Here is an 18,372-nt window from a genome sequence, read left to right on the forward strand (position 1 = left end):
CTACTAAGATTGCTTAAAGATTTAGGCATGCTCTAGGATTTTTGACTTTTTCTATGATACATGACCCAGATTGCACAAAAGAACTGCTATTCAGGCCCTTATCAGCCTCAAAACAGATTTACCATTATTATTAGTATCATTACAGTTTTATTCTCCTCTTCCTCCATGAGCTCAGAGTGGCCTACATGGGGAAGTATCCCATGTTGCTGTCACTGCAACCATGTTGGGGTAGTTAGTGACTGGTCCAAAATGGTGGATTTCATGAGTGAGAATGGACTGAAACCAGCTCTTCCTAGTTCAAGTTGTCCATTCTAATCAATCCCCCATACTGGATCTCCGTGTTTGGGAAATGCAGGTGCAAAGCCCCTTTGGGACACACAGCTGGTTCCTTGGTTCTTTAAAGTCCAGCCAGTAATTATGACAACTTCTGAAGGCAAGTGCCTGGACGTGTAGTCTTATTTATACATGTGGTGCCTAGCTAACAGCAAATGTTGTGAAACAATCAGTACATGCATAAAGGTACATTAAATTTTTAAAATGAATAGTTCCTTTACAAGTGTCTCTGTGTTTAACTGCTCATGTATTTAGTTTCTTGCTCTTCAATTTAACACATAAACTTCCAGAATGACTAGCAATATATAGTTACAAAAATACAACTGTTAAAAAAATAGTATTTAGACGAACAGCATAGACTTAAAAGATCATCCAGGCTGGATGTTTCCTCCACACCACTCCTGCAGTTCCTTCAACTGATGAATACAACAGGACAACAAGGTGCTATATCAAAGATTAACAAAAGGATTAAAGACCTGCCATTTTAGTACAGGCTCAATCTGAACATTGTTGAAACTTGCTGTTACTTCTAAATATAGAGCATAGCTTTGACCATGTGTTGCATTTACTGTGGCAACATCAATATTTCACACTTCACATTCTCCATTTACACTTCACAGATTATAACTAGAAAATAGGAAGGCGATTTTCACTAGCCCTTGTCCTCCCTTGTGAATAGTAATAGGGCACAGCATACACTTGTGATTCCCTAACTGTGTCGCATGGTAGTGTTAAATGTGCCTTGAAAACATAGGATACAACCCATTGTTGCCAGCACTTTGTTACCCAACATATCCAGATTATATTGTAATTTCCCATTTATTTTCAGTGAATAAAAATACATCCTTGAGTTGTAATGTATAGCAAATGCAAGTGATATTTGCATCAATTATCTAATTGGGTGCAGTTATCTAACTGGACTAGAAAACTTTCCTAACTCATTTTGTTCCGTGTGTGTTTTTTAAATCTGAAAATACCCTGAAAGTTGTTAACTGTCTTAGGGCCCAATCCTATCCAACTTTGCAACAGCGGTGCAACTACAATGCAGCCCCAAGATAAGGGAACAAAAATTCCCATACCTTGAGAAGGCCTCTGTGACTGTCCGCCCACCTCAAGATGCCGTGCATGCCCCATTGGCACAGCTGCACTGTCACTGGAAAATTGAATATGATTGGGCCCTCAGGCTACAATCCTGATGCTGTACGTACTTACCTGAGAGTAAGGCCCATTGAATTCAGTGGGGCTTACTACTTAGTAGGCATGCATAGGATTGCACTATTACATATCCAGAGTAAAGTCAGGTACCATTTACCGGTGAAGCTTGTTTATCCACAGATTTTATATCTGACACATCTGGCTTTCCCGGGCCTCCCAGTACTCTATAAGGCATTAAAAACTCACTTATAGTTTCTGAAGGGAAACTGGAAATAGTGTTGTTCAGCCTTCTTGGCTATTCTGAAGCCTGCAGAGGCTACGGGTGGGCATGTGTGGCCTCTGCGGGCTTCAGAAAGCCCCCCAGAGATGACCAGCACAGCTCCAGTTGCCTTTGGGGGGTTTAAAGGGACCAAAACTGCGAATTTCCTTGTCTGCGGTTTTCAGTATCTGCATGGGATCCAAGAATGGATTCCTCATGGATACCAGGGCCCCACCTGTAGCTTTGGTGATTTTAAGGTAGAAGCATCTCCTTTTTGATATTTGCATAAGTTGAGGGATGGTGACTGGCAGTGAGCAAATATTAGAACCCAGGTCTTCCTAATCTTAGTATCGCTCTCTGTACTTTATGTTACACAAGGGGAGAGGAAAGCATTTGAAACCTGGCTGCCTTTTGAGATGCGAGAGTCTTGTTTGTGCAGTAGTGCTTCCCTCCTGAGACAGAAGATGTCTACCTTGGCAGGCTGCCTGTCACACCACAAGAAAGGGCAACCTGGCAACCAGTTAAGTAAGCAACAGCTAATCTCACCCTGGTAAAGCACCAGAAGAAACGTGGTGAGCAATAATTGCCTTACCAGTTCAAAACTTGTGGCTTGACCTCTGTTAGTACAATCAAAAATAACAAGCCTTGGGATACAACCACATCCTTCAAGGTAGCCACTAGCCTTGTTTTTCACTTTTATGGGTTACAAGCATGGATACTGTATCAGTGAAAAGGTAAAGCTATGGTTTTTTTGTATACCATAGTCCATTGCTTCCCAAACTTTTTCAACTAGCAGGTCCCTTGACCTACTGTGCCATTGGCTGCAGCTTCCCATTAGGGTTATTGTTCTATATATTGTATAGGATGGCGGGTTTTTTGTGAGGATTCTGCGGCTCGCCTGGCTGGTTTCTGTAAAAGGCAACTTTCCATAATTCTGTGCGCCATAATGCTACTATAAATGGCATGGATCACATAGTAAGGATGTATAGTTGTACATGGAGAACCAGTAGCTGACCTGTGACAATGTTCTTCAACATGGTAGATGATGTATCCATTGCAAATTTCATTGTTCAGATTGCAAGCAAGCCAGGCTGGAACACAATGCTGCAAAACTGACAATGCATATTTTCCTGAGTGTGTGTGCTAGGAAGGTCTTGATGTGTACATAGTGCACAGGAACATTTTATTGCATACCATATTCTAAGGGCAATTCTTCTTTGATATAGTTCAACGCCCTTTTAAAATGAAAATCCTGTTGGGATACAGATCTACCCTGAAACACAAATAGTATTTATTTAAATTATGACAGAAGACTAGGGTTATTAAAGCAGTCTCATGAAAAATAAGTTGAGCTTCCAAATAAAAACAAAGACAAAAATCCCATTCATTTTCAGGTATATGGATATTTCTGAGTACCGTAACATATTGGTGTTGGAGGTGGGGTGGCCCTTTATGTTAAGGAAGGGATAGAATCCAGCAAAGTAGAGATTGAAGGTGGGTCCGACTCCACCGTAGAATCTCTGTGGGTTAAATTACCAGGCTTGTGCAGCGATGTAATACTGGGGGCGTGCTATCGTCCTCCAGACCAGAAATCTGATGGGGACCTTGAAATGAGGAAACAGATCAGGGAGGTGACAAGGAGGGACAGGGTTGTAATCATGGGGGACTTCAATTATCTTCATATTGACTGGGTCAATTTGTGTTCTGGTCACGATAAGGAAACCGGATTTCTTGACGTGCTAAATGACTGTGGCTTAGATCAGCTAGTCACGGAGCCCACCAGAGGACAGGTGACTCTGGATTTAATTTTGTGCGGTACGCAGGACCTGGTTAGAGATGTAAACGTTATTGAGCCATTGGGGAACAGTGATCATGCTGCGATCCGTTTTGACATGCACGTTGGGGGAAGAATACCAGGCAAATCTCTAACAAAAACCCTTGACTTCCGACTTCCCTCAAATGAGGAGGCTGGTTAGAAGGAGGTTGAAAGGGAGGGTAAAAAGAGTCCAATCTCTCCAGAGTGCATGGAGGCTGCTTAAAACAACAGTAATAGAGGCCCAGCAGAGGTGTATACCGCAAAGAAAGAAGGGTTCCACTAAATCCAGGAGAGTGCCCGCATGGCTAACCAGCCAAGTTAGAGAGGCTGTGAAGGGCAAGGAAGCTTCCTTCCGTAAATGGAAGTCTTGCCCTAATGAAGAGAATAAAAAGGAACATAAACTGTGGCAAAAGAAATGTAAGAAGGTGATAGGGGAGGCCAAGCGAGACTATGAGGAACGCATGGCCAGCAACATTAAGGGGAATAATAAAAGCTTCTTCAAATATGTTAGAAGCAGGAAACCCGCCAGAGAAGCGGTTGGCCCTCTGGATGGTGAGGGAGGGAAAGGGGAGATAAAAGGAGACTTAGAGATGGCAGAGAAATTAAATGAGTTCTTTGCATCTGTCTTCACGGCAGAAGACCTCGGGCAGATACCGCTGCCCGAACGGCCCCTCCTGACCGAGGAGTTAAGTCAGACAGAGGTTAAAAGAGAAGATGTTTCAGACCTCATTGATAAATTAAAGATCAATAAGTCACCGGGCCCTGATGGCATACACCCAAGGGTTATTAAGGAATTGAAGAATGAAGTTGCAGATCTCTTGACTAAGGTATGCAACTTGTCCCTCAAAACGGCCACGGTACCAGAAGATTGGAGGATAGCAAATGTCACGCCTATTTTTAAAAAGGGAAAGAGGGGGGACCCGGGAAACTATAGGCCGGTCAGCCTAACATCTATACCGGGTAAGATGGTGGAATGCCTCATCAAAGATAGGATCTCAAAACACATAGACGAACAGGCCTTGCTGAGGGAGAGTCAGCATGGCTTCTGTAAGGGTAAGTCTTGCCTCACGAACCTTATAGAATTCTTTGAAAAGGTCAACAGGCATGTGGATGCGGGAGAACCCGTGGACATTATATATCTGGACTTTCAGAAGGCGTTTGACACGGTCCCTCACCAAAGGCTACTGAAAAAACTCCACAGTCAGGGAATTAGAGGACAGGTCCTCTCGTGGATTGAGAACTGGTTGGAGGCCAGGAAGCAGAGAGTGGGTGTCAATGGGCAATTTTCACAATGGAGAGAGGTGAAAAGCGGTGTGCCCCAAGGATCTGTCCTGGGACCGGTGCTTTTCAACCTCTTCATAAATGACCTGGAGACAGGGTTGAGCAGTGAAGTGGCTAAGTTTGCAGATGACACCAAACTTTTCCGAGTGGTAAAGACCAGAAGTGATTGTGAGGAGCTCCAGAAGGATCTCTCCAGACTGGCAGAATGGGCAGCAAAATGGCAGATGCGCTTCAATGTCAGTAAGTGTAAAGTCATGCACATTGGGGCAAAAAATCAAAACTTTAGATATAGGCTGATGGGTTCTGAGCTGTCTGTGACAGATCAGGAGAGAGATCTTGGGGTGGTGGTGGACAGGTCGATGAAAGTGTCGACCCAATGTGCGGCAGCAGTGAAGAAGGCCAATTCTATGCTTGGGATCATTAGGAAGGGTATTGAGAACAAAACGGTTAGTATTATAATGCCGTTGTACAAATCTATGGTAAGGCCACACCTGGAGTATTGTGTCCAGTTCTGGTCGCCGCATCTCAAAAAAGACATAGTGGAAATGGAAAAGGTGCAAAAGAGAGCGACTAAGATGATTACGGGGCTGGGGCACCTTCCTTATGAGGAAAGGCTACGGCGTTTGGGCCTCTTCAGCCTAGAAAAGAGACGCTTGAGGTGGGACATGATTGAGACATACAAAATTATGCAGGGGATGGACAGAGTGGATAGGGAGATGCTCTTTACACTCTCACATAATACCAGAACCAGGGGACATCCACTAAAATTGAGTGTTGGGCGGGTTAGGACAGACAAAAGAAAATATTTCTTTACTCAGCGCGTGGTCGGTCTGTGGAACTCCTTGCCACAGGATGTGGTGCTGGCGTCTAGCCTAGACGCCTTTAAAAGGGGATTGGACGAGTTTCTGGAGGAAAAATCCATTATGGGGTACAAGCCATGATGTGTATGCGCAACCTCCTGATTTTAGGAATGGGTTAAGTCAGAATGCCAAATGTAGGGGAGAGCACCAGGACGAGGTCTCTTGTTATCTGGTGTGCTCCCTGGGGCATTTGGTGGGCCGCTGTGAGATACAGGAAGCTGGACTAGATGGGCCTATGGCCTGATCCAGTGGGGCTGTTCTTATGTTCTTATGTTCTTATGTTCTTATGGTGGTTTCATACTTGAGTTCTGAGGAGACCTTGGGTTCTTTGAAAAGACTCGGATTCATCTGTGAACAGCATCTATGCAAAGCCCCTTGTCTATCAATATGCAAAGATTCTGGGTTGCCCTCTCAGGTCACACAGGATAATGTTCAATACGACGTGCCAATGTGTCTCATAAAACTGAGTGTGTGCTTCTACAGCACCCTGAAATTCCAACACATGTTCAGCAGATTTCCTCAGCAAATGATGTGGAAAGAAGTACCTGGAAGTAGAAAACTTGGAAACCGCTGGCTTAAATATCCCTTGCTGTGTTTTGATTTCCTTTCATAATTAACTATCTTTGATGATTTCCTGCCATATAGGAATATGTGTTTTGTTATTGTGATAATTCAAAACTCTGAGTGCTTAAGTCCTTGCACTGGGCACTCTTGCAGCCTTAGTGAGTTGTGAACAAATCACTCTGAAATCAAAATGACAAAACAATGAGCAGTTTGCATTATGACCATGATGTTGAATGACTTGTGCAAGAGAAACATTGTTTACAAAATTTAAGCGCCCTTCTCTCTCCCTAGGTAGCTGATCGTCTTTTTTCATCTTTCGGTCAAGATATCTTAGATGCTCTTTATTGGACAGCTACAGAACCAAAAGAAAGAAAAAGGGCTCACATAGGTGTGATTCCCCACTTTTTCATGGCAGTGCTGTATGTCTGTATCCTTTGGTGTCAGAATTATATTTCTTTTTCTTCTCTGAACATGCTAAAAAAATTTTTAATCCTTATGTCCATTTAAAAAAAATTATAAACTTGCTTTGTGGGCTCGATTAGAGGTTGTAGATTAAATTGTTGGCCCCTTCTTTTTCATATGCTGCATTGACATGACTGTGACTTCTTATGCATCATGCCAGATGCAAGGGAGGGCACCAGGATGCAGGTCACTTAGTTGTCTTGTGTGCCCCCTGAGGTATCTGGTGGACCGCTGTGAGATACAGGAAACTGGAAGAGGTGGGCTTTTGGCCTGATCCAGCGGGGTTCTTATTTTCTTATGCTGGTCAGTTTTCATTGTTGAATTCTGTTGTGTCTCAAAGTGTACTCCTAAAAATCCTAAGGCTCCCAAGACCCCATCAGGGTTTCCACAAGCACACTATAATTGGTTGCCATCTGCTTGGCACTTCATCGCTCTGTGCATGTGCAGGTGCTCTGGAGCTCCCGATACTTCATTTAGAAATCTTAAAGGGCTCCAGAGACCAAAAGGTTTGAGAACCGTTGTGTTGGCCTATTGGTATTTTGATCTTGACTGCCCCCCTTTTTTGTAAACTGCTGTGAGAGCCGTTTCGGAAAAGCAGCCTAAGTTTTAAGTATAAATAACTGTAAATTAGAAGATTAGTATGAATGTGGTAGTATCAGCACATATGTAGCCAAGGAGGGGCAGCAGTCTCTCACATGCCAAGGAAACCATGACTGCATTTTTTCAAAGAGTAAATGTTAAATGCTTAAGCCATTTCTGCCCAACGTTGCATATACGTAACAGAGTTCAAATGTATACATCTGTGGACTGGGAAGAAATGGGTTTAATGCAAGTACAGTGTTCTTAGCTGCATATTCTCTCTCTGGTTACCTTGATTCATTTGTTGTTCAGAAAGTAATTCAGGATTGGGGGGGGGGAGAAATGGAGGAGGATATCTTAAATCAGTATTATAAGTTTCTCCCTGATTCTGCTATTTCAGTTGTAGCTTTCCTGGAAACATTTTTCTCATCTAATGCAAAGCTGTGATGAATATTTACACCAACCACAGTCATAACAAGTCTGGCAGCCCAATCCTATGCAACTTTCCAGCACCGGTGCAACCGCAATGCAGCCCTGGGGTAAGGGAACAAATGTTCCCAAACCTTAAAGGAGGCCTCTGTGACTGCACCCCCCCAACACAGGAAGCAGTGCATACCCCATGGGCACAGCAGCACCGGCACTGGAAAATTGGATAGGATTGGGCTGCCAAACTACTAGCTAATTGGTAACAGTACATGAAGCAATTATTTTGGGTTTTTCTGAATCTAGCCAACATGCAAAGTTTTTTTCAGAATCGTAACAAGATTTTTTTCCTTCAGAAGTAGCTCATGGTGTGTAGGATAAAAATACTGAACAGTTTTGGGTCCATGTAAGATTAACTAGCACTGAAGATGGGGAAAAGACAGGGAGCTATGCTGCACTGGACTAAAGCTGCCAAAATGAAATTAGTTCAACTACCTAGAGTGCAAAGGTACAACAGCTTTAACTCATGTATGGGTGGTGGTGTAGTTTTGATAGCAATTTGGTGGCCCACCTTTATTAATGTAACTCTCCTCCATTCCTTGAAGTCAGTAGTTAGTGCACTGGGGTTTAATAATAATTGTTGAATCTGATCTTGGAATTGTAATCATGCAGTGAATGTGGGTTACATGATTGCCTGCTTATTAGTAGTTAATAGAAACTAAAAGTCACTGCATAGTATAGCACAGTGACATTTGAAATTGGTTTGGATTGTTTAAGGGGTATCTTAAAATGCAGGAGAGTATACATGACCTAATATTTTTGCCTAATAGCTTTTTCCTTAACACATCCAACTTCAGTCTTGCATGCTATTCTTATAATGGTTCAAGCAACAACACTCAATGTAGCCTTCAACTCCCACAATAAATCTCTTCTTACTATCATGATGTCTAACAATGTAAGTTTGGATGGATTTAATATTTGCTATACTGAGTTTAATAAAATTTCACTCTGTACCCTTTGAGAAGCTGCTATGATGTAGCAGTACATTCCTTTTAATAACTTACGTTATCAATCATATTTAGTTTGGCTCTTGTAGAAAACATATTTTCAATTTACCTTTTTAAAAAATGAGTCTGAAAACAACTGTTTTCTTTAAATTGCAGTTTGTTGAAATAAAAGGAAGTGTTTTCAAGAAATTTGAGAAGAATAATCTGTTTCAAATGTCAAATAGTGGTATGTATATTTATGTGGGTTGCCTATTGTGGACATGCTTCTAATCCATTGTGTTAGTCTGGGAGCATGTGTGGATCTGTGGGAAGGTTTGATAGAAATATAAAGAAGGTACTGACTTCATCCAGATTTACATAATTGGTATTTGTGATATTCCTCTTTAGCATGTCAAGGAGCTTGCTCCCTGATCTTTTCTTTCCAGACATACCAGATATTTTCATTGATGACTGTGTTGGAGGTGTTGATAGAAATAGGTTTGTGGTGGAAAAAGATGATTCCGTTTTGGACAATGGTACCAAGTCAAATTATGTAGATCTGTATTGAAGAAAATAAACAGGTTTTGCCCAAGGATTGAGGTTACTGTATGATGGTCTTAAGTTCATAAAGTGCTTTTCTTCCAGTTAGCATAGTTGAATTTGATTTGTTGCTGTGCATTTCCTTTTGTATCTCAATCCTCTACTGCAGCGGTTTTCAGCTCTAAGTCCTTGCGGGGGCAGGGGAGGCAGCGGGGGCAGGGGGAAAGCAGCAGGTGCTTGACTGCATGTACCCAAACCTCCTGCAGCCTCCTGGGGGTGCGGGGAGCTCTGCGCAACCTTCTGCAGGGCTCCCTGTAGCTTCAGAAATGAAAGTGGAGCGATCGCGCTTCAGCTGAGGCGGGGTGCAATTGCTTTGCTTTTGCTTTCAGAGCTGTGGGGGGCCCTGCAGAAGGTCGCACAGGGCTCCCCGCACTCCCGAGAGGCTGCAGGAGGCTCAGGTACGTGCAGCCAAGCCCCTGCAGCCCCCTGAGCAGGGCGATCCTAGGGATCGTGCCAATGCCCCCTCCCTGCCTCCAGGCTGCCCCCACCCCTTAAGGTGAAAGTGGCCAGGGCCCACAGGCTGGGGCCTCGCGACACCTCAGTTTGAAAAGTCCTGCTCTACTGCATCTCTAATTCTCTAAACTGCGGCCCATGGGCCAAATCCAATGTGTTGGAAAAGCCATCACTCTGTGGCGCTTTCCATTCCATGTGGCAGCTGCTTTTCTTATCGCACGATCATTCCACAGCCTCACACTGGGCACCTGTGTCCAAAGCCTGTTGCCCAAGATGGCTCTGCACCCTGATTCCCAGTAACCACTGCTACACAGCACAAGACTGCAGAATGATCGGGTGATAAGAAAGGTGGTTGCTGTGTGGAATGGAAAGTGCCTTGCCTGGACAGCTTTTCTAGCATACAGCAGTCCGCAGTTTGGAGATTGCTTCTCTACTCAATAGTTTGTATTTCTCCATACAAATACTCTTAATTGTAAACTTCTAAAACCAGTGGTTCTCAAACTGAGGATTGGGAGCCACTAGTTGGGTCACCAGCCAATTTTAGGTGGGTCCCAATTCATTTCAATATTTTATTTTTAATACATTAGACTTGATGCTCCCATGTTTGTGGCTGCATTTCAGGAAACTTTACAGACCTGTACTTTGTACAAGCTACTATGTATATGCTTTTAACAATGATAGTAAATGGGACTTACTCCTGGGTAGTCCCAGGATAATCCTGGGTAGGATTGCAGCCCAGGATTGTTAAAAATTTTCCTGCTTGATGATGTCACTTCCAGTCATGACATCATTCCGATGGGTCCTGACAGATTCTCATTCTTAAAAGTTTGGGTCCCGGTGCTAAATATGTGAGAATCACTGTTTTAAACGATACAAGCAATTCTGTACTAATTAATTTTCTACAGAGCAGTCAGAGATAGCATTTTATTGGGAATTGTTCAAAATGGGGCAGAAATAAATTTGTTCTGGGAAACTAGATAGAATATTGTTAAGCATTACAGGTGAATATTTAAGACCAAGCTACACATTGCATCAAGCATGTCATTATAGCTGATGTGCTTAACTTTTTTAAAAAAAATTAAATAGGAGTTGAAAGGAGGGGATCAGCATTGTGAGTTGAGGAGTCTTTAACTCTTTGCAGAGACAAAGAGTTAAATACAGATCATGCCCTCAGCTGCTGCTACTTGCCCTATGAGGAAAGTTCTTTTTGACAAAAAAAGTTAAATACTCCCCTCCATCCCATCCGGATCTTATCTTCCCCTTAATGGCTACTTAGCTTCTGAGATGGGTGTAACTGGATTTCCTGGGGCCTTGGTTGCATCTTCTTGGCATACCCAGGGGGAGAGGGATCACATCACTGGATCACTTCATGAATCATGTCGTAAGCACTCAGATATGCTCCATTAATTCAGCAACACTCATTTCAGTTTAAGTTAATCTGACAAATGATAAACCTGCAATTTTCTTTCAAAATGAAATCTTGACAAAAAAACTTGACAGAGATGAATTAGGCTGCAATCTATACCCTTACCTGGGAGTAAGGAGCATTCACCTCTGTGGGGCTTGGTCCTGAGTAGACTTGCATAGGATTGTGCTGTTAGTAAATTTATATATTTCCATGTCAACCCACAACAGACATGTTTGTCTTGTTAATACTCTTCAGTATAGCAAACGTCCTGGTATTTTTGTGTAAAATTAAGAGTTGATTATTATTTTCAGATATCAAGGAGAGATTCACCAACTATGTGCTATTACTGATAGTTTGCCTAAGAAACATGGAGCAGTTTTCATGGAATCCAGGTAATGTCTGTTTCTAGACAAGAAATATAGTAAAGAAAAATTAGAAACCACTTTGTGAACTTTTCGTTGAACAACTCTTTTTGTTGAAAAGTGAAATGTTAATAATAAATGTCGGCAACCTTCAGTCTCGAAAGACTATGGTATCGCGCTCTGAATGGTGGTTCTGGAACAGCGTCTAGTGTGGCTGAAAAGGCTGATTCGGGAGTGACAATCCCTTCCACACTGGGAGCAAGTGCAGTCTGTCCCTGGTCTGTCTCCCTGGCTATGGGCCTTCCTTCTTTGCCTCTTTGCTTCAGTCTGTTGGCCAAGTGTCTCTTCAAACTGGGAAAGGCCATGCTGCACAGCCTGCCTCCAAGCGGGCCGCTCAGAGGCCAGGGTTTCCCACCTGTTGAGGTCCACTCCTAAGGCCTTCAGATCCCTCTTGCAGATGTCCTTGTATCGCAGCTGTGGTCTACCCGTAGGTGCTTTCCTTACACAAATTCTCCATAGAGGAGATCCTTTGGGATCCGGCCATCATCCATTCTCACGACATGACCGAGCCAACGCAGGCGTCTCTGTTTCAGCAGTGCATACATGGTAGGGATTCCAGCACGTTCCAGGACTGTGTTGTTTGGAACTTTGTCCTGCCAGGTGATGCCGAGAATGCGTCGGAGGCAGCGCATGTGGAAAGCGTTCAGTTTCCTCTCCTGTTGTGAGCGAAGAGTCCATAACTCGCTGCAGTACAGAAGTGTACTCAAGACGCAAGCTCTGTAGACCTGGATCTTGGTATGTTCCGTCAGCTTCTTGTTGGACCAGACTCTCTTTGTGAGTCTGGAAAACGTGGTAGCTGCTTTACCGATGCGTCTGTTTAGCTCGGTATCGAGAGAAAGAGTGTCGGAGATTGTTGAGCCAAGGTACACAAAGTCATGGACAACCTCCAGTTCATGCGCAGAGATTGTAATGCAGGGAGGTGAGTCCACATCCTGAACCATGACCTGTGTTTTCTTCAGGCTGATCGTCAGTCCAAAATCTTGGCAGACCTTGCTAAAACGATCCATGAACTGCTGGAGATCTTTGGCAGAGTGGGTAGTGACAGCTGCATCGTCGGCAAAGAGGAAGTCATGCAGACATTTCAGCTGAACTTTGGACTTTGCTCTCAGTCTGGAGAGGTTGAAGAGCTTTCCATCTGATCTGGTCCGGAGATAGATGCCTTCTGTTGCAGTTCCAAAGGCATGCTTCAGCAGGACAGCGAAGAAAATCCCAAACAAGGTTGGTGCAAGAACACAGCCCTGCTTCACGCTGCTTTGGATGTCAAAGAGGTCTGATGTGGAGCCAACGAAGACAACAGTGCCCTTCATGCCCTTGTGGAAAGATCTGATGATGCTGAAGAGCCTGGGTGGACATCCGATCTTGGGGAGAATCTTGAAGAGGCCGTCCCTGCTGACCAGGTCGAAAGCCTTCGTGAGTTCTATGAAGCCTATAAAGAGTGGCTGTCGTTGTTCCCTGCATTTCTCCTGCAGTTGTCTAAGGAGAATACCATATCAGTGGTGGACCTGCTGGCTCGGAATCCGAACTGTGATTCTGGATAAACGCTCTCTGCAAGTACCTGGAGCCTCTTTAGTGCAACTCGGGCAAACAACTTTCCTACAACGCTAAGGAGAGAGATGCCACAGTAGTTGTTGCAGTCATCCCTGTCGCCTTTGTTCTTGTACAGCGTGATGATGTTTGCATCCCTCATGTCTTGAGGTACTCCATCTTCTCTCCAGCAGAGACAGAGGATTTCATGCAGCTCAGTGACGATGATCTCTTTGCAGCACTTTAGGACTTCAGCAGGGATGCTGTCTTTTCCAGGTGCCTTGCCAAAGGCAAGGGAGTCCAGTGCCACGTGAAGTTCTTCTAGGGTTGGTTCACTGTCAAGCTCCTCCAGCACAGGCAGGCACTCAATGTTGTTCAGCGCTTCTTTGGTGACTACATTTTCTCTGGAATATAGCTCAGAGTAGTGCTGCACCCGGCATTCCATCTGCTGCGCCCAAGGATGACCTTGCCTGTGGCAGACTTCAGAGGGGCAATTTTCTTCTGTGTTGGACCTAGGGCCTGCTTGATACATCCCCTTGAGTCATGCATCCCCTTGATGTTGTCCATGTCAGCTGCTATCTGTATCTGGGAGCAGAGCTGGAACCAGTAGTCGTTAGCACATCTCCTGGCAGTCTGCTGGACTTTGCTGCGAGCAGCTCAGAGGACCTGCAGGTTGCGCTCGCTGGGACAGGCCTTGTATGCTGCTTGAGCTCTCCTCTTTTCCTCAATGACTGATGTCAACTCCTCAGAGTGGGCTTCAAACCAGTCTACCATCTTGTTGGTCTTCTTGCCAAATATGGACAAGGCATTGTTGTAAACGGCATTCTTGAAATGTTCCCATCTGTTGGATGCGTTTGCGTCAGCCGGGCCTGGAAGAGATTCCTCAAGCGCTTGTGCAAATTCCTCCACTTTTCTCTGATCCCGAGTCTTGCTGATATCAATGCGAGGTCTTCCTTCCTTTTTCGTGTGGTGCAGTCGCTTTGTTTGCAGTTTCACTCTGCTGCACACCAGGGAGTGGTCGGTGTCGCAGGCAGCACCCTGATAGCTGTGTGTGATCTGGATGCTGGGAAGGCTGGAGCGTCTGGTGAGAATCAGGTCGAGCTGGTGCCAGTGCTTTGATCTTGGGTGTCTTCAAGAGACTCTATGTTGGGGCTTCATGTTGAAGAACGTGTTGCTGACACAGAGACCGTGATGACAGCTAAACTCTAGCAAGCGTTGGCCATTTTCGTTCATCTTCCCAGTGCCGAACTGACCTAACCAAGTGGGCCACGAACTGTTATCAGCACCAACTCTAGCATTGAAATCGCCGAGGATGAACAATGGCTCTTTTACAGGGATCTTCTTGATAGTGGTGGCCAGGTCATCATAGAATTTGTCTTTGGCTTCTGCTGGGGACGACAGAGTCGGTGCGTAAGCACTGATGAGAGTGACAGGTCCTGCTGATGACTGGAGCTGCAGGGACAAAATTCTTTCACTTCCCACAGTAGGTGGGATGATGGATTTCAGCAGGGTATTTCTGCCCGCAAAGCCAAGGCCATGTTCCCTAGTTTTGTTTGGTGGTTTTCCCTGCCAGAAAAAAATGAGAAATTTCTCTCCTTGACAGATCCGGAATCTGGCAGCCTCGTTTCTTGAAGGGCGACGATGTTCATCTGCAGAATAATAATAATAATAATAATAATAATAATAATAATAAAAGTCTGATGTTGCAATGGCTGTGCAGTTCAAATGAAGGTCAAGCACATATTGCACATTAAATGCATGTGCTGATGTGTGTTTATGTAAGTTCTTTCTTTTAACAGCTAGTACTGCAGTGACTGGCTGCCTCTTCCTGAAGGGATGGGGTGTGGAGGAAGTTGTCACTTATTCAACACCTTGGTTTGGTATTGAATATTTCAACCAGGTTTCTTTGTGGTCTTCACTTATCCCTAGATGTGTATAGCCCTGTATAGATGTTTAGTCTGTATACTATGTTTACAGATGAACATGGAGGGGGGAAAGAAGAGTCTGGACTTTGCCTGCTTACCCCCCCCCCCATGTGTTTTGAGTTCCTGTCTACAAAGGATCCCTATACCCTACATTTCTACAGATTAAATTATCAGAGCCGAAGCATATGTCAATAGGCCCCTGTGCACAGGTCTTCAGATGTGTAGAGGTCAGCATCAGGGCTGTTAGGCACAACTCTAACCTACATGCTCATTGCTATACCAATTAAATGTCTGCACAAAGGTTTATGTTTTCCAGCCTTAGGAGAAGCTCTGCTGTATATAACAGTGGTGTGCGTGTGAGAGAAAAATTTTCCTTTAAAGAATATGGAGAGACAAATTGATGTGGAGTGATCCTTTTAAATATGACATGAATATATAATATTGCAGCATATTTGTTGTAGATAGCTTTACAGCTCTTGTCTCAATGTTAGCCTTTACAACTAGGCCTTTATAGTTCCAGGTTTTGTGTCCAAAAGTATGCTTCTCCTTGTTTTTTGTTTGTTTTTTGTTTTTGTTTTTTTGGTATTGTATCAATGGTAGACTGATCACTTCTCTTATCTTTTACAGACCATCTTTGGGTATTGTTTCCAGATGTTTGTATGGTGATTGCATCAGAAATTGCAGTAGATATTGTGAAGCATGCCTTTATAACAAAATTCAATGACATCACAGCTGATGTGAGTAGACAGTTGGATCAGTGTTTTGAATTGAGGTTCATTGGGCATGATCCCATTTCAGCATGTGTGTAGTACCTGTGTGGAGAGGAACTCTGTAAAACAGTATATCATTGCAATTGCAACATGTCATCACGTTGTGTGAAGAGCAAATGTTGTGCTGGTCCAGAAGGCCCTATAAACCGTAAACTATTGGATCAAGAATGTGTCTTGAATTCAGTCAAGCCCACATGCTCACTCTTCCCTTCCTGGGCATGGCACTCTGACATCAATGGCATATAAACCACACCCACGCATACCCTGTTTCCCCCAAAATAAGACCTAGTGTGTTTTTTGATAATTGCTGAAATATAAGACCTACCCCAAAAATAAGACCTCATTGTGATCAGGGCTTGGACGGGGTGGGGGGCGGAAGGGGTCCTCGGGCGGAGGCGGGTGGACAATGTGACCGGGAGCGCTGTACTCCCATGTGTGCCACCTAGAAAGCGCCTGCTGTGCTAACTTTGGCAGAGGACACTGAGGAGGAGCTGAGGTGGGAAGCAGCAAGCGAGGCAACTCTGCCTACCGGGCTCTGAGGCTCTCCATACTTTCTAGGGAGTAAGTCCCATTAACTATAAAGGGACTGACTTCTGAGTAGTCAGGCATCCTCCTGGGCATTGAGGGGACACCGTCTCCACACCTACCAGTGAGTAAGTCCCATTAACTATAAAGGGACTGACTTCTGAAAAAATAAGATCTACCCTGAAAATAAGACCTAGTGTATTTTTTGAGCCAAAAAATTTATAAGACAGTGTCTTATTTTGGGGGAAACACGGTACACACAAAGTTAAATAGCTACTCCAGGTTCAGATGACATGGAGCTTTTGCTTAAAGTAACCTGTTGTTGGTAATGTGTGAGTGGAGGAGGCAAGGAGGAAGAGAGAGCAATGCAGACTTGAGGGAGTTAATCAGTGTTTCTGGCTCAAATAACCTCAAATGTGAGAGTATCACTATATAGCATAAGTAATTCTTTGTTATATAGCAGTGACAACTGGAAATGGGAACGATACTTTCAATTACACAGGCCAACACACATTTTGCTTCCTTAAACGTTACACCAATTCCTGGGTATATTTGGGGTGCTGATTCCAAAAATGGCATGCGTTTTGCCCTATCACATCTAGTTTTGGAGACACGGCAGAACCTCTTTAGTGAATGGTTCAAGCATCTTCCTCATGAGGAAGCCTACACCATGGCTTCTTCATGAGGAAGCTACTTGAACCATTCACTAATGAGGCTATACTGTATCTCCAAAACTAGACGTGACAGGGCAAAACAGATGCCTTTTCTGGAATCAGCACCCCAAATTCATATCAAACTACCATAAAGTTTGGGAAAAACTTTTTTGACCCTCATTTTTGTAGGCCTGTGTTATAAGATCCTTCTCTTTGGCTTTGTGCCGCTGGATATGCCCTCTTGCTATCTTCTCATTGTCCTCCAGCCCCACAGGACCCACCTGTTTGTGTGGGCACAATACTTGTTTTTTCTATCTCATCCACTTCTTTATCATTCTCCTAAAGAAGGAATGTGATTGATGTCACTCTAAGGCCATGTTTTTTACCTTCTCTCAGGTGATTAACAAGACCATTTTTCATCTGGTTTTTTCATCTGTGTTCCAGGCTCATTCTTCCTGCCTTCTATTATGGTCATGCAAGGGCTTTAGAATATAGACATTTAATTCTACTCTGTTTGAAGTTTATCATTTAAGTTTTTTACATAAAAAATAAAAATTATAATAATAATTAAAATTTGAGAGTTTCTTTAGTTAGTTCAGAGTCTTAGTGAATAGTACACAGGTACATTATCATTGGGTACATAATCTTAAGTGGATACAAAAGGAGAATTTGTGTTTCTTGGAACTGAGACATCTATTGATGATTTACCATGTGCTTGATATCCCAGCAGGAGGGTGCAGCCAACCAGTCAGGTCATCCATTTGAGGGATGGCTGGCTCAAAAATAGCATTTCTGAAAATCTGTTCTGTACAAGAGTCTTTTATGTTGGGGTATATTTGAAGATGCTGCTCAACTTCCCAGCACTAAATATAAAGCCAGCTAGCTGAGAATGACCCTTTATTATAATTCCTAGGGAAAAACATAGAATATAATCCTCTTTTAAATGACAGAATGCAGCTGTGTGTTAAGTTGTGAACTTGACACCACAAGCATTTCTATTTTGGATTTGTCTTCAGAACTATGTTTGAATTGCAAGTACGTGTTATAAATGAGAGATTAATTTTGTATTTTTTCTTCATCCACATCATTTGAGCACAGAAGTGTGTGCCTGTGAGTGTGCTTTGGGAAGCAGGTTGAACAGAGGCAGTGCTTTTCAGTTTGGTATTTTTATAAGTTAGCAGACTATTGTGTAGAAAAAGTTTAATAAATGCATTTAATAAGTTCCCTTAAGCTAGTGGAATTTATACATGCCCTACTTTTGATGAAGAGAGCAAAAATAACAAAATTATAGTTGGAAATTAAGTTAGCTCCAGCCTATTGGATTTGTTCCGAGACCAATCCTGTGAGGTTTTCTCTTAACACTCTGCTTTGCAT

General features: G+C 43.5%; 1 protein-coding gene across 2 annotated transcripts in view; it reads left to right on the forward strand.

Annotated features, from left to right (window-relative positions):
- Window positions 1–18,372, forward strand: part of TAPT1 (transmembrane anterior posterior transformation 1) — a 73,357-nt gene that overhangs the window by 43,787 nt on the left and 11,198 nt on the right. For both annotated transcript variants that reach the window (XM_066631935.1, XM_066631936.1), the window contains 5 exons: window positions 6,560–6,695; window positions 8,590–8,687; window positions 8,896–8,965; window positions 11,491–11,571; window positions 15,678–15,787. In XM_066631935.1, the coding sequence (XP_066488032.1) occupies window positions 6,560–6,695; window positions 8,590–8,687; window positions 8,896–8,965; window positions 11,491–11,571; window positions 15,678–15,787 (495 nt within the window). The remainder of the gene's footprint in view (window positions 1–6,559; window positions 6,696–8,589; window positions 8,688–8,895; window positions 8,966–11,490; window positions 11,572–15,677; window positions 15,788–18,372) is intronic.

This window comes from Tiliqua scincoides, chromosome 6 (assembly GCF_035046505.1).
Source record: "Tiliqua scincoides isolate rTilSci1 chromosome 6, rTilSci1.hap2, whole genome shotgun sequence".
In the NCBI taxonomy this organism is placed as follows: domain Eukaryota; kingdom Metazoa; phylum Chordata; class Lepidosauria; order Squamata; family Scincidae; genus Tiliqua; species Tiliqua scincoides.